The sequence below is a fragment of the Pleurodeles waltl genome, chromosome 4_2, assembly GCF_031143425.1.
Source record: "Pleurodeles waltl isolate 20211129_DDA chromosome 4_2, aPleWal1.hap1.20221129, whole genome shotgun sequence".
Lineage (NCBI taxonomy): Eukaryota > Metazoa > Chordata > Amphibia > Caudata > Salamandridae > Pleurodeles > Pleurodeles waltl.
In genome coordinates, this window is record NC_090443.1 from 682,286,535 (window position 1) to 682,302,768 (window position 16,234).

The window sequence follows — 16,234 nt, forward strand, 5'->3', positions numbered from 1 at the left end:
GAAGGTGAATAAAAGACAACCTGTTTCTTATACTTTTCTACTAGTGTCCTCGGGTTTATAATAGGGGTGGGCAGAACAAGCAGAGTTTCACTCCTCAGAATTCCATGGAATTACATAAAAGAAGTTCCGTGAATGGGTGGAAATCATCATGTTGCACTGCTTGCGCTAATTTTCAGCGACAGGAGCTCATGACGTGTTGATTATGGCAGCACGTGGCATCTCAGAGGGGAGCGGCAGATAGAGCTGATTTTGCAGCCGTGCCAATAGATTTCCTACTCAGGCAGCAGCTTTATCACAACAAATGATCGTGATTGCCCACGTTAGGGAAAGTCTTGCTGGGTGCCTCCTGGCACCTGAAAACCACACTAGGGAATGGCGATTCTCACTCCCTTTTGCAACCTTAACATTGGTGAGCTGTGTGCGAGAAAAAAATTCACCAGGCAGCGGATGGCAGCAGTTTCCCCGAACTCCACATTACAAGCATAATGTGGAGAGGCCAAAATTCCCCAATCTCTGCTGGCGGAGAAGAATTTATTGCCCTCTCCTAGTTTATAGATGATTTGATTCATGCACACTACACAAATAAATTGGTGATTCTTCTTACTAACCTCTCTCGGAGCACTGTATCATCAGTTCCTCTGTTCCTAGTCTGATGTGGTTGGTTTAGCATTGGAAGTGTGAATGTTTTAATCAACACTATTTGAATAATGCAGTGTGTAATTTCCCAATTCTCTCAGACACAAATTAAGAATATGCTTAAGACATGAGCGGGTTAAATTAAGATCCTTTCCAGTCACTGGTCCTGCCAGTGTAGACTTTGATGTTTGCAAATGTCTCAAAAGATTGTTCTGCCAATTTGTTTTTGCAGCTTCTTGGATACAGCAATAATTTTGGGGAAACACTTAGTAGGAACATGAGGCAAGAATAATTTCTTGGCATTACTTTCGTGGTTCAAAAACAAAGGTGTTGTTTAGTTCACATTTTTTTATTTTTCTACTGTCCCATATGCCATCAAAGTAACTTGAAGGCACTTTTGAAAGTTACCTTATCTCAGAATGAAATTTAGGTAAGTGCAATATTAGTTTAATTCTGTTGCACTTATGCCCAGATGGATGACAGCTTTCAAGCTAATTTGCTATGTTTGTACATCCCATATGTTGCCAGAAATAATAGTCTAATGGTTACTACTGTTGTGTTTCTGGAAGAGATGCATACAGTAAAGAGCAGTGGTTTTAAAACCTGGTCATTCCTCCATGCATTTTTTAAATGTTGCCTTGACAACATTTCCAGGGTTTTGTGAAATATGGAGAGAACCTCAACACAGTGAACGTGGAACATGAGCAATTACAAAAGTTTCTTGGTAATTAGTCCTGTCATGGTAATCAGCCCTGACAGTGGATCTATCCAACCCACTCCTCGGTCAGCACTAGACCAACACTTTTATTTCATGGAGAAAAGCTCAAAACTGGTAGGTGGCACGATTTGTGGTATACTGTTGTACCGAATAGATCACGGGCATGAGTGATTGCATTTTTCCAACAAATAATTATTTAAAATGCTTCTTTCATTCCACTGTATATCAATACTTAAGAATATAACTCCTATAACTGAGATGAGAACTAGACGGTCTTCCCAAGAGCTGTTCTCTCAATAGTGATAAGCTTCCTTCTCTATTTCCATAGGCTCCGAACTAATATTTCTCAGACTGTCAGTGGAAATGAACCAAAACCTAGGCTCTGGTAGTATTTATGGTCTCATACTGTAGTACACACTACAGGTGTACACTGAGAAGGTGTGGAATCCTTCTGAAATGTTGGCAAATACCAGTGGCATGGTTAATTTGCGCCAGTGGGTTCCAATGGGTATCACCAGAACTGGTTTCAGGGGAATGGGACTCATTGCTACCTTCAGCACAATGCCCATTCCTGCCTGAGCAGAAGAGAAAGCAGACTAGCTATTATATTTTTCCACTTAGTGTAGAAATAGGACAACCAATACAGTGATTGTATGCCATTTCTGTAGATTGGCAGGCGTCCTCATATTTCCATATGGAAATTAAAGTAGGACTATTGCTCTCTCTCGATGTGCATGTGGCTTACCTCTGCTCAGCTGATGGGCAAGCCAAAGTAGCTGGAGGTCCTAGCAGTAGAGGTGCTGAAGGTAAGACCTTTCAGTAACTGCATATTATTATTATTATTTTTATTATTATTATTATTATTATTATGATTTACAAAGTAAGTGCTGGCAAAGACTACAGAGATCCTTTGGTTGAAAGGCATAAATTTGTTAGTATGAGTGCATGGAGGAAACAACATATAAAACAAACTAGTCCGTCTATCTATCCTATCCTTAGGAGACAGTTGTTTAATTGCAGCCAAACATTAAAAGCATAGAACCTAAAATGAATCTATTCTCCTTCTACTATAAAATCCTTCTCTGTGTGGCCTAAAAATTCTGTCTTCTGGTGATAACTAAATATGTAACCCATTGCACTTAACATATGAATTCGTGTTCAAATACAACTCTTACATGTATTTGTATTTAGAAATACATGATGCAGAAACTTGTAAATAATGGTATTATTTACTCGAATGTAAACCCTCGCCTTAGGCAATATATAATTGTTTTGAAATCAGAGGCCTAACTTTAAACAGTGACCTGCCTGTATGTTTTCACTGCTTATTTTTAACTATGTTTAATTGCATTTTTTAAGGGTGCTGCCGGTTTGCCAGGACCACCAGGGATCAGAGGAAAACCCGGGCCTCCTGTAAGTTTGACTTTTTACTGTGTTTGCTCTTGTTCCATTAGTGTGCTAAAAATAAAATTATTTTTGGGTGGCACGCTGTAAATTGGGAGTAATTGTTACTATTGATCATCCCAGTTGCTGTGAAATTCCCCTTTTTTTACCTGTCTTTGTCCCAGTACTACATAGCTAAGTCAAGCTACATCTGGACAAACCACACATATTGCAAATTGCTTTTACAAAATAACACACTTTCCTTCCTAATGTGGAACATACCTCTCCACTACCATTTCTTAAGTAACCCCAATATCGTCTGTACAGCAAATCTGCTTTCGTAATGGTTAATGTCAATTTCTATTGTGTTTGTATAGGGCACCATTCACTATCAAATGTAGCTTAAAAAAAAGACTCATTCCTGCGACGAGATAACTTGCAAGAATGGAGACGTGTGAGTGAATGTAGGCTTATTTCTATTAGTCAAGGGCTGGGGTCAGATCCTCGCCCTTCTGTGTAGTATTAATCAGGACAGAACATATAGTTGCCAGTTCCTGTGTAGCTCACAAGTGGGACAAATGTTCCAGGCCTCCTGCAGATTTATCAGTGGATGGAAGCTAACCTACTCCCCTTTCAGAAATCTGGGGTGGTGCATGGTTGAGCCTATTCTCTGTGTAGACAGTTGGAAACATATTTCCAGCTGCCTGCACGCTTTCCCTTAGGGTGAGCTGGAGATATGGGAGAGGGTGGGTCATGCATGGCCTGGCCTCTTTTGATCCAGCCAGGATGCACTGCTTCTGTTTTACACCACAAGCACATGGCAAACGCCATTTTCGTTGTAATTTGCTTTCTGCCATAGGAGGTCATGATATCCATTAATGCATCTGATAGCAGGAAGCCTGTAATATAACCTTCCTCCTGCTCTTCTTCCCACTTGTGCTGCCTGGAATTACACCACAAAGCATAGTAGTAAGCTTGTCAGACACCTAGCACCAATATCCCAAAGCCCTTTCCCACACTTGCTGTCCCCATCAGATGTATACACTAGCACTCCCCAACAAAGAAACACAAAAGAACAATCTCAGACCACACCTTGTCTGTTGGGAAAACATTGCTGCAGGTTTATTTAAACGTAGGCACAGTAATGGGTTATCTTACGGGTGATTCAAGGTTGGGTAGAAGTGGTAGTTTGTTAGATGCCCACCCACCAGATTAGCCATGAGCACCAGACTTATCCTTGATCAGGTGCTTAGACCTTTTAAGTGGGTTCACCCCAATTCTGGACCAATTTTAACTCCTGTTCAGAGGTTAAGTGTTAACAGGTCAGCCACCAGTTGCTCAAGCTTACAGCTCCTCTTAAAACTAACGGGGCACTGTCAATATCAACCCGAGGTCCTGCTGAAAAGATCCCCAGGGGAGTGGCAGAAAGTGAACTCATGGGGCTTGCTCATGTGATTGCTTCTCTGCATAAAAATCCTTTGGATCTCTCCGCAACTCTGCCAAGCTGAAGAGTTGGCTGCTGTTGGCTCAAATGTGCTCTCATTGCCGCGTACTGCATGCTTCGCTAACCTGTCTGTAATATGCAGCTCCCATGGCCTCTTGTATGTCTGTACCCACAGCAGACAAGTGTGCTCCATCCCCTGTGAAATACCCTTTCGTATGTGCACTCATCAGACTGTGCTTTATGAAACCGAAGCCTCTTTGTTCAGTAAACGTTTTCATGGCACTGTTAATGACCCTGCTATGCAGTTCAGTTGTCGTTTCCAACCTGGCCCCATGCTACAGCAGTGCCGGCTAACCTTGGACTATATCAGTTTGCAAGTGCCCATGCACCTACTAATGTCAACCATTGTCTCCTTCATGACCATAGCAGAGGGTTACGCCTTATTGAGTTTAGGTTGATTTCCCCCACCACTGATTAATCACTAGACTATGAGGGTGTGTACCTTCACTGTGAAACCCCTGGCGTAGTCTGGTTAACAGGTTTGCCCAGCCTTTTAACACGTGTGTTAGAAACATCTTACACCCAATTCCGCATCTTTGCTCTCTCTGCTGCCCTTTCAATGAAGGAATGTCTGGTGCCCGAAACTCTGACTCTTGCCAAGAAATAAAGGACAGGGGGTATATGAATTAGCCATCCATTTAATATCACAAACAACAGACAGTGACCTACTGTACCAGTTACAGATACTTCCATCTTTGGCTTCTCCTGAGCACTTCAAGAGGGAAATCCTTCTCACTTCTGGCATCTGCAAAGGGTGGTACATGTTAAATGGTGATCCACTTGCTTCCTACTTCTGGGCATGGAGGATGGCTCTGAACTCTCTATGGTCAATAGATCAAACAAAATACCTATGTATACAAGAACGATCACATCCATTTTCCAAAGAATATAAGTGCACCACATTTTCTTGGGTCAATTTTAGAAGCATCCCTCTTTCAGACATATGCACAGCAGCTACATGGTCTACACCTTGCCTATTTACACACTGTCAGTTGAGAATGGGTGGGAACATGCTTGCAAACTGTGATGCATTGTTTAGGAGCCTCCTCTTTATCTATGAAATCAGGTATGTTTTCAATATGGATGCCTTATGATCAGTCACAACCATGATTATTGCTTGTAACATCTTCAGAGATAAAGGATTTGGGCAAGGAAGATGGTGAAGAATGTAATACCCTGATTGTAGTCTTTGTTACACAAACTCTTTTTTTTTTTTACGCCTCTCCCTACCGACCCAGGTGCCAGGTTTGCCTGGCAGTGTTCTGTGTCATTTAGTACTACAGCTGGTTAAGGCAGTAAACGATATGTTCTGTGCGCTCTGCTCTTATATTTGGAACGTGAGATGCAATGCAAGCGAGTTTCAATGCGGCACACCTCATGGATATAGTAGTGCAACAAGGGTGACTGGGGTGAAGCTTACTGGTAAGCAGCAGGACTGATCACTTCAGAAAGTGCACAAGGCAGAACGGTTCCGACAGGATTCAGGCCTTTGCAGGAAGCTTTCACAAAGATCTCAGTAGCTGGGCACGTGCATTTGAACGCTGAGCTACTCATTTTCTGTTATACAAATATGCACTTTTAATATTGCCCGACCTAATTAAATAAACATGCCAACCACCGAGCTGCCACTCTTCTGAAAGTTAACGATTAACAATTTAAACCTGTTTTTGAAATGTGGTTGTTGGCTGAAGCTCCTGCAGTATACGGCAACCTCCATGCATGTGATTTCTTGATGGATGTAGTGTGTTGTTCCTACACACACTCTGTTTTATAGGCTGTTTCACTAAGTATTTAGCTGTATAAGATAAATGTGACCGTGGTCCATAGAAATAATTTAACTGTGTAATTCTGTTTACCACGTCGTACTAGAAAATCCTGTCCAACAGGACTGTTTACTTCTTCTCAAAACATTGCTGCCTGCTCAAAGTTGTAGTTGACATTGCTAGCCATAAATACATGTACCGAGTACTGAATAGCTTCTGCTCAAAATGTAGGCAAAGGTTGACCGAATATTAATGTTGTATTTGAAACCCTTTAAAATAATTGTAATTGGAAGTAGGCCCTTGACTGTGTTTCTGAAAATACGTACGGATAGAAAAAAACTCTCTATTAGAACTCGCGTGGACTAGCAGTACAGTATGACTGATAGTGCTAGAGGAGGAAATTGGAGCACTTTATAAACTCGGCTACAGGAACATGTCATGGCACTTCCGGCTTGTGCTGTGCCTGGTTTTAGGCAGTTGGTGGAGGGGAGCAGCGTGGTTGTAAGATTGTCACTGCTGCCATCTTTGATTACAAATCCAGCCGTATGGCATTTAGGATCATGGAGAGTGGACATGGAAAGTGGCATTTAGGGTCATGGAAAGCGGACGTGTAAAGTGCTGCAGGGCCTCGCCCAAGAACAAAAGCCCAGACTACTGTCTTTAAACAACACACAGTACAGTTATAAAATGAAGAAATACATTATTAATCCCAAAGAATAAACTAAATAAAAGTGTATTTGTTTTCTATCTGCCCATGCAGGTGTTATCTTGGCCCATTTGGAAGTAGAGCTTTCCTTGTCGCCTGTCTTCTCAGAGAAATAATTCACTTGAGCTCCGGTAGCTGGTCAGAAATGAGATGCATTAAAACGTTACCTCATACCATTTTCATATAAATCATAAGAGATTAAGGTGCCCTCATTTAACAAGTCTCCCATCCCCTTCCAGACTCCGTGTGCGAGTGTGGAGCACCTATCACTGACTCTCCATTGCGTTCTTTCTTGGTACAGGAACCATCCGGTCAGATGCATTGATGGAATTGACTAGTTGGATTCCAAACTGAATACTATCTTTGAGTTCTATCCCAGAATGCTATAACCCAAAATGTTCAGTTAATTGTGTTTTTACTCTTCCATGAGCTAGAGCTAATACTCGATTTACTTTATCTTGTAATCAAAGCCTCATTGGTCCCACATCAGTTCAGAATAACAATGACTTAAAAGAGATGAAAAGGAGATGAAAAGTGATCTCAAATGCCTAAACAGGCCAGGTACTACATGTTCTATTGCTAATATGGTCAATAAGCTGGTACCTTGTATGATTTTGTCTTTGGAACTTAAAAACAAAGCAACCCTACCTGCATCCATATTTAGTTGCTAAACATTGGTGTGCACCTTGAATATCGAAGCCGGAATATGTAGAGCGGTAAATGTTGATGACAAAATATAAAATCCAAAAGGTAAGTATAGATTTTCTATACTTAACTCCATATACTCATACCTTGATGATATAAATATTCAAGGTATGTGGATGTGGTATTAGGAATGGTAAATCTATATTTCCTCTATAGGTATTTACCTTTAGATATTTTGCTCATAATATTCTTGTATCACATTTCTCATTGCCTTGATATTCAGTAGTACAATCCTAAACATTCTCAACTTTTTGAGCATCTCTCTATTTCTTAGCTATTCGGAGCCTCAACATAATCCCTTAAGGTAGTTTGCAATGGAAACCATAAAAGTAACAGCTAGTAAACATTTTGCTCCCTGTATTGGCTTTTTAATATGGTATTACGCACCTCTCCCTTTACCACTGAAAGAGTGTTCTCAGGTGCTCCCTTTTTGTATTCGGTTGCTTATCATACTCTCAAGATGGGGGCAATTCAGTCAACTTTTGAAGCAAGGAGTGCACTAGTGTCAGTGCTAGTCCTCACCATTAATATTTTTCAGGACATAAATACCATGCCACCTGTTGTCTAACACCTTTATCTAGTCATTTCTTTACATCAGAGTAACAAAAGGTGTTCAATGTGCTTTTGTCTTGGGTAGTTATTTGACTAACGGTAAAACTAAAGAGAAATACATTACGACCATAAGAGGTTAATTATTTTTCCCCGATTTGTTGGTCCAAACTACAAAGTTCTTGGGAGTGTGAAAAATTACATTTTCATTGGTAGAGCTGAAAATGGGGAAATGCTCCCAACAGTATAGTTTTTCCCAATGCACCATTAAAGTAGTACTAACTGAGGTGTAAATAGTTTTGCCTGAAAACTGATAATTTTAAAATAAAAAGTAAAGACAACTTTTTTCCTAATTCCACTAATGCATAATTGATGCAGTGCTCTCCGCATATCTGTACACACACGTACTCTCTTCGTTAAGGTTTGAGATGTTAGCTTTTGGCATAAAAACGAGGCAGATATTCATTTCAAATTCACGTCTATCAACCAAGATTTTTGTGACTATGTCCCACAGTAAGATTTGTCTTTCCAGTATAAATTCTGTCTCCACCACTTGACCCATTATGATTACATTTGTGTTGTTTTGTTTGCAGGGAAAAATTGGGGACTCTGGCATGCAGGGACCACCAGGTCCTCCTGGGCCAGAGGTAAGAAACTGCACTTTAAAATGGGCTTTGATATAAAGAAAAAAACTGAGAAAAATCGATTTTTGTCTCTTAATTGTTTGATCTGATCGTTTCTATTTTTGATTAATCTACAGATTTCTGAAATTAGTTGAAAAACCATTTTAAAACTTGTGGACCTCATTTTGGCTTTGGCCATAGATGTGCGGCAGAGGCTGCAATCTTTAGGGCTCAGCTATAGGCAGGTGGAGTCTTACTATTTGCAATGCATTACTTGCGCTTAGGTTAGGCTTTGGGTCAGCCAAAGTGATTGGATGGCTTTGTTCTCTATTTCAAGAAACTCTTTCTGATTTGATACCTTTCCTTTCTTTTTGTGTTTATCCCACAAGGATCATTTAAATCTCACAGTACTTTGATTGGTTGTTGCATTATTACACTGCTGATATCAGACATTGCACTGCAATGTGAAATTATTTTTTCTCCCTCTCTCTTTACTTGTTCCTTTCCTCCTCTCGTTGTGCCCCATCGCTGTGTTTTTTAACTTATCTTTCTTTTACTTCCCCTACCCAGTGTCCCTTTGCCCCTCTGCTAAATGTTGCTCCCCATGTACTCTTGACAAGTGGCCATCTTAAAATGTTTTTGACTGTTTCAAGATGGTCCCTGTATACACAGCAAAGATCTTTCAGTGTTTTTTAACAATCTGATTCAAAGATGGCAACCACAGTGGTCATGGTTGAATCAGATTTGTAAAAACAAATTAAAATGCTTTGATGGTTGCCGTGAATGTGGGCACATTTGAGGCAAGCATACGCCATTAAACAAAAAGCATTGCCAAAGTCCATAGGTTTCACACACAAGACCTATTGGGTTTTGAAAAGTTTGTTACAATCTTTAGTGAATGTGTACGAGTGAACTTTCCATATTGTGGATGTTTGTTCTGCAGACAGTTTGAGTTGTCTTCCTGATTTAGCTAGGTGTATTTCCTTGATTGGTGTACAGTTTTGTTTCCACTTGCCGAGTTGCATGACTGCTAAGATGGAGAACAAAAGGAAATGTAATAGTGGGACTCATTCAAGGATCGTGCATATCCATTTGGGGGGGTGGCAGAGCAACTTATTCAGCTGATGACCTTCTCTTTTTTCGTACTGAAAATGCAGTCGCTTTGAAATGCATAGAGTTTTTTAAAGTTATGTATGTTTTATTTTTGCACATTCTAAGAGCTTCACCACAAGTGCCTGCAAAATAAGATTAATATATAAATAGAGCACCCAGTCACTATCACTCCCCATATTGCACTATTTTGCAAACGGCCAGATGCTCAAATCCTTTTTGTGGTTGTAAATGTTCCAATTGATAGCATCAGACCATTTGTTGCATACAAAACTAAATAGCAATTTACATTACAGACTCACAATTTAGGTTTGCAATTGAATGCCAGTTAATGGCAAAACATTAATCTTTTGCCAATTCCTCAAAGGCAGTGTTACACCATTTTCAAACCACTTCTTCTTTTTCAATTTTGCCAAAATCATTTTTAGGAGTAGGGATGGACCCATGGATAACTAACTGCCTGTTCCTGAAAAATGAAACTTACACAGATTTTTTTTTTTTTAAAGTTTTTTTTTTTAATTTTCGGTCCAAACTCATCCCATTTTCCTTTGTGCCAATCTTCACAGGTGCTCTCTGTGAGGGCTGCAATTCCTAGTGGGATGGAGTTTGCAACCTACCTCATTAATATTCATGAGTTGGGTCGAGTTGCAACCCACTTAGAATTGGCAACACGAACTGACCTATTAGTGCATAGGTCAGTTTGCAAATTACCACACTGGTCGCAAAAATACTGGTTGCATACTGCGACCAGTATTTTGCAATCAGTTCTTAGCATACCTGGCCCAATATAATGAGCAACACATAACGAGGCCCTTAGCGAATCAGGCTGTTAGCCTTTTGCCAATGACCAAAGCTTCAACTGATAACACTTGATTGATTAAATAGTAAAGTCTTTGTTGCATATTATCTAGAAATCTAGACCATTGTTATCGGTGAAATAATGAAACAACTTCAAGATAATTCGAGCATTATCTGAATTCTGTGCCTCCTGACATTTATGTTTCATTTCCAGTCAAAAGTGAACAGTGTGAAAGCAATGAGCAAGCTACCGTTCGTGAAATAAATGCCTCACAGAGATTGAGAAGCAAATGGAAACAGCCAGTGCTAGCCTCCACTTCTACAGACAGTGCAACAGTGGAAAGTTAAAGTTTGTGTATACCAGACTGGTGCGTGACATGAGGTTGAATGTGCAGCCAAGTGCCCTTCACTGGACTATTACTAATAACCTAAGACGATGACAGTCTTTTAATATTAATTGCTGGTAATGACCTGCAGCACGTGTGAATCATTTTTGGAGCAGTACAATTAAAATAACTTCAGGAGAACATATCCCCCCTAATGACTACACAGTGAACAATATTTAATGCACGGGTGGTTACAACGTGCACCTGATGTTGTTCTGACATTTCTGAATATTCAGTTGGTTTCTGTGTATTTAGTTCTGTGCCAAAGAAACTGATCGTGGGAGTAGCCCCGTGCACACACTGTTCCCTAAAAATATCCAGTCTAAAATGATCTACAGATTTCAGCAACCCGTTTTCAGCCCTTCAGAATTATGGGCCTTATGTACAAACACATTTTCCCATAGAGACAGACTGGGTATATCGGTTTGCTACATCTGGCCCTATGTGTCTGAGATCCCAAACACAAGAAACATATATATCAGAGAGACAAGGACTCGCTGCTGGTGATTAAATAAAGACATTTCATATATCTTTACATAAGTGCCGGCGCCTGTTTCTTTTCAAATGACAGGGTTTGTGGATACTGTGGGGCCTGGCGGCCCTCTTTCACCCTGCAGGTCTCCTAGGCAAAGGGTTCCCATTCAGTGTCAGACTGGTCTGTAGGACAATCAGGCAGTGACGATGGGCTGATCTGAAGGGTCTGTGCGGGGGCCGGTTTTATAGCTGTTTGTTGGTCGATTTTATATTACAGTCTGGTGATTTCCCTGATAATAAAAAAAAATGTCTGCAAATCGATGTGCTCTTTCATAACTTGCAAATCAGCCTTTATTTATAAGTTCAAAACTGCAAATCAAGTTCAAAACTCCCAAGAAAATGTAAACACGGGCCACTTTTTTAACCATTTGATTCACTAATGAGGGCCTCTTATATTTTGTTGCCTGGGCTTATTTTCCGTCCAATTTCGACCCTGTAAGTGCCATTGTTGTATGATCAGTTGAGGCATGAGATGAGTGGTGAAGAAAGGGTGTCACTCAGTGGCGGCCCGTCCTTTAGGGCAGAGGGGCCACGCCCCCCACCCTATGAAGAGTGTCTGTCAGGCTGAACAAAGGCCAGCCTGACAGACACTCTTCATGTTCAGGTCAGGCAGCCAGGAGCAGACATGCGCCATTTGCGCACACTCCTGGCTGCCTGAGCTGAACTTTGCTGGGCTGAGGAGATCACGACCCCTAAGGGCGTGACCTCCTCGGCCCAGCAAAGATGCCTCGAGGCCCTCCCCTGGGTGACGAGGAAAGCATCACCCATTGACACTCGCCCTGGGCACTTCAGGGCTTAAACCTGAAGCGCCCAGGGAGAGTGTCAATCAGTGACACTTCGTCACAGAGTGGGGTGGGGTCAGCAGTCTCACTGACCCCATCCCACTCTGTGACGAGGCTGGGACTGCTGCCTTCCCTCATTGGCTGACCTCAGGTAAGCCAGTGACGGAAGGCAGCAGTCCCAACCCTCTTGGGACCTGGAGGCTAAAGGTAAGTGTGTGTGTGTGTATGTATGTGTGTTATGTTTTACATTGAATGTTTGGTGCGCGCGTGCATGTTTGAGTGTTAATAGTGTTCTTAATGGATGTGAGTGCGTGCGTGCATGTGTGTGTGAAAGAATGAATGTGTGTGATCTTGTAAAATTAATGTTTGGTGCGTGCGTGTATGTTTGAATGGAATGAGTGTTGTTAATGGATGAGCGTGCGTGCGTGTCTGTGTGTGAAAGAATGAGTGTGTGTGTGTGTGTGTGTGTGTGTGTGTGTGTGTGTTTGTGTGTGTGCCCCGCCCGCCCCCCTCCCAAAGCTTCCGGCCGCCACTGGTGTCACTTTGAGGTCTTCAGTAAGGCGAGTGTGGGGGCGATGTTGGACTGGCAGTAAACATTTTGAGCACCCAAGTGGTGGGAGCAGGAGGGCATGTGTTGCATGCTGCAGATGCTCATCTCTGTCGGAGACCTTTGCCTTTAAAATGACATCGGCATTGTTTCTAGGAGATAGGTGGCTAGATGAAGCTATATGTTCATTTGGTCTTAATGCGCATTTTAGCAGAAGCCTCTACTGCTGAGCGCGAGATCATGCTGAGCAGAGCTCTCTTAACAAGAACTCTGGGAGGAAGAGCTGGGATAATGGAAGGTCAGTATGTGCCAAGGGCAAGGTGCTCAGCAACACTGCCACTAACGATTGAATCATGCATTGAACACAGATTACAGCATTCTATTTTATGAGTCTAAATGACTCTTTAGATGTATAAGTAAATTGCCAATCATTGTGTGACTGTGTGAGTGCAATGGACACTATAAATTAGCGATAAAATTCAGTGCCGATCTTTGGGAGGTAAAAGCCAGATTAAGGTGTGATAAAGGATTCCAATAAGAGAAGTTAGTATTCCGAATTACCTCTTTCTTTAGAGGTCTCCATGTCTCTGTAGGAGCCATTTTAGCCTTCAGTATAACCTGGGGGCCTTCCACAAATGCCTCCACACTGAACCTCAAGGTGCTGTACCGTGGCATACATCGTGGGAAGATGAACGATGAGACTCATGTCATGTCATCCTTTCCTGGACTAGAAAGCTGGGAGATATTTAATGTCCATTCTATAAATACAATCCAGTATTGTGAAGTGTTCCATGTGTCAGTTTACCTTGATTGGATCTATAACCATTTTTTAATTATTTTTTAGGTTTCCCCCTCCTCTACTCTGGTTTTGGGTTAGCTTTCAAGAGTTCTTGTTATTCATACACTCCCACTTTATCAGAGTGCTGCCTTGGAGCACTTTGTCCATGTTTGTACGACTATTGTAATTGAGGCTTGCTTCGTCTCCTCTTACCTACAACTAAACATCAGGCTGGGAGCGCACATTGCTGGTTTTCTATTAATCATCCATTCATGACCAGAGAAAGAGAACATTATGTTGCTTGAACATCAAATTCACAGGAAGACAGAAAGAAACAGACAAGAGCTCACCTCTGGCATCCAAAGACTCCAGGGTCTGTTGCTTCAACTAAAGCCCTAGTGAGCTGCATGCTTGTTTCTGAACTTCAGCTTAGGTAGTACCTGCGCTCTGTTTTATCACCTCAGCCGCGTTTTGCAAAATGGCCAGACACTGTGATTTCTGAGAAGTAAAGGGCTATAGTGCCTAGAGAGTAAGTCATGTAGCACTGCAGAGACAAAGAGTAATTCGAAGTTGATTTTTGATAATGCCCCTGTCCTGCTATTCCGACCTTGGTTCACACTGTGTACTTTATTGTGCCTCGTGCTTATATGCTCGTAACCACAGAAAGTAAATCCGCGGTGCTGCCTTTCATGAAGAGCTGCAGAGGAGATTTAGATTTTTCTTCTATACAATCAGCGTCAAATATAGACTTCTCCTGGTGGCATACCTCTTTTACTCAGGAAGCCATTTTTCATTTGCTGGACATACTTCTAAACATAGTTTTTTGCTTTGCAGATTAACGGATCGATCATGCTTGAGAGTTTTACTAAAAAGCGCCTGGTAATGGTCTCCAGCTGCAGCAGGCATGAGCCACTATGCCACTTATTTGTCACACCAAAGTGTGGTGCATTTAATGAACTTCACATTGGAATTTCCTCCTGTGACACAGGTTTAGTGATACATAGTGGAAAGGTTACAGATGGAGACTCCATTCGAACCAGTGTAGCATTACTGCAGTCGTGAATAAACTTAACCTTATCCCAGTCAGCATTGTTCTTCCTTAAAAGTATATTGAGTTGTTATTGGTCATGATGAAAATGCATGTGAACAGCATTCCTAAACATGCAATGAACAGTCCTGGGCCTTGATATATAGGTTGCACTCTTGAGTACCAATGCTGTGGGCTGTGAGTGCATTTTAACTCACGACCTTCGCTTTTGCTGAACTTTTTCCCCCTGCTTTCTATAGTACATGCATAGGGCATCCCTGGGCCCCTGACCACCAGGGGAGAGCTTAGTAGGAAAGAAGAGCAAGAAAACCTGTCACTCCATATTCACTGGTGCTAAAAAGCTCAACACTCCAAATTCAGCCTGCCACCAAGTAAGTAATAGATGGCGAACCTTCACGCATGGCTTAGTTTAGCGCCCACCGCAGCATACATTGAGTAGTACACCTTATGTAATCTCTGTTCCACCAAGCACTGTAGTAAGACTAATCTTCTTTGGAATGATTGAAAGGTGGTGAGGCATTTTTTCACATACTATCCAGGTGCTTTACCAAACACTGTTAAGAAACAGGGACCACCTAAATTGCAACAGACATTCTGCGTTTCCATGATTTCTTGATTCATTTCAGAGTTTGGTATGATTGACAAACCTGGCAGGTGAATGCATAAGCCAACTGTTTATTAAAAGCAAAAGTAAATGCTATTGAAGTATAATAATTCTGTGTCTTGCTAGACTCATCCTGATATTCTAAATTCATTGTGAGCAGTGTATTCCCCCATACATCCACCAGCATTGGCCATGAGCCGATTGGTTGCTCCCAGCTAGTGGCCAGGGAAACCGTCTTACACAAACCGCACACTGACATGAGTTTGTCTTGGACATGAGATTCACAGAGTAGATCTGTAAAGCAAACCGCTGGCATGGAGAGCACTGTTTTTGTTTTGAGAGACACCAGTGCCAGATACACTTCCTTCCACCAGAGGTCTGAGAGGATGATATGATTGGACCTTAGCCAGGTACACGAAGGCTCTGAGTGGTGGCACCTGACTGACTAATTTCACACAGTTAGCTAGACAGCAGACCTGTCATTTGGCAAGCTGTTTAGGAATATATGTATCTTGAAATAGTGGATTGCACTTTATGCAGCTGAGAATGGAGAGAGTGCTTGATCACTGCAAAGTGAGGATAAATTGGACATTAATGTAGAGAATAATTGGGAGATGTACGGTTCTGTCATCTAAAGACGATCAGATTCTTGGCTAATGGAACATTGAAATGTAAACTGATAAGTACATAATCACCAAGAGACTGAAATAACTGTCAGTTCCTCAACCACAGACTGAGTTTTATCCTTGGATTCTCTCTGGTTTCCTCCCAGTGGCTCCTGTCTGTCTGCAGCACAGACTAGTTAATAAGAAGCATGAGGGGAGCAGTCCCACGCGAGGTCTTGGGATTTTAGTTCCAAAACGTTCTACTGTGCCATTCAGCAGGAATAGCTTGCAAGCAACCTGCTTTCATTGTGAAAAACACAATGTATATATACCCAGACAAAACATACATAAATATCATCAGTTTTTACACGTGATGAGTAGAATCCGTCCTGTCCAAGAGGTCTTCAGGAAGTAGTAATGTATTTTTAGTGAGCAGCAGCAATGGTTTGTTTCAA

General features: G+C 41.6%; 1 protein-coding gene and 1 long non-coding RNA gene across 2 annotated transcripts in view; one reads left to right on the forward strand and one right to left on the reverse strand.

The window, feature by feature from the left end:
• The window catches only part of COL24A1 (collagen type XXIV alpha 1 chain), a 713,151-nt gene that overhangs the window by 342,384 nt on the left and 354,533 nt on the right, over positions 1–16,234 (forward strand). The window contains exons 18-19 of the mRNA XM_069232264.1: positions 2,714–2,767; positions 8,558–8,611. Coding sequence (XP_069088365.1) covers positions 2,714–2,767; positions 8,558–8,611 — 108 coding nt within the window. The remainder of the gene's footprint in view (positions 1–2,713; positions 2,768–8,557; positions 8,612–16,234) is intronic.
• Positions 1–16,234, reverse strand: part of LOC138293185 (uncharacterized) — a 270,652-nt gene that overhangs the window by 12,453 nt on the left and 241,965 nt on the right. The gene's annotated exons all lie outside the window — the stretch shown is intronic.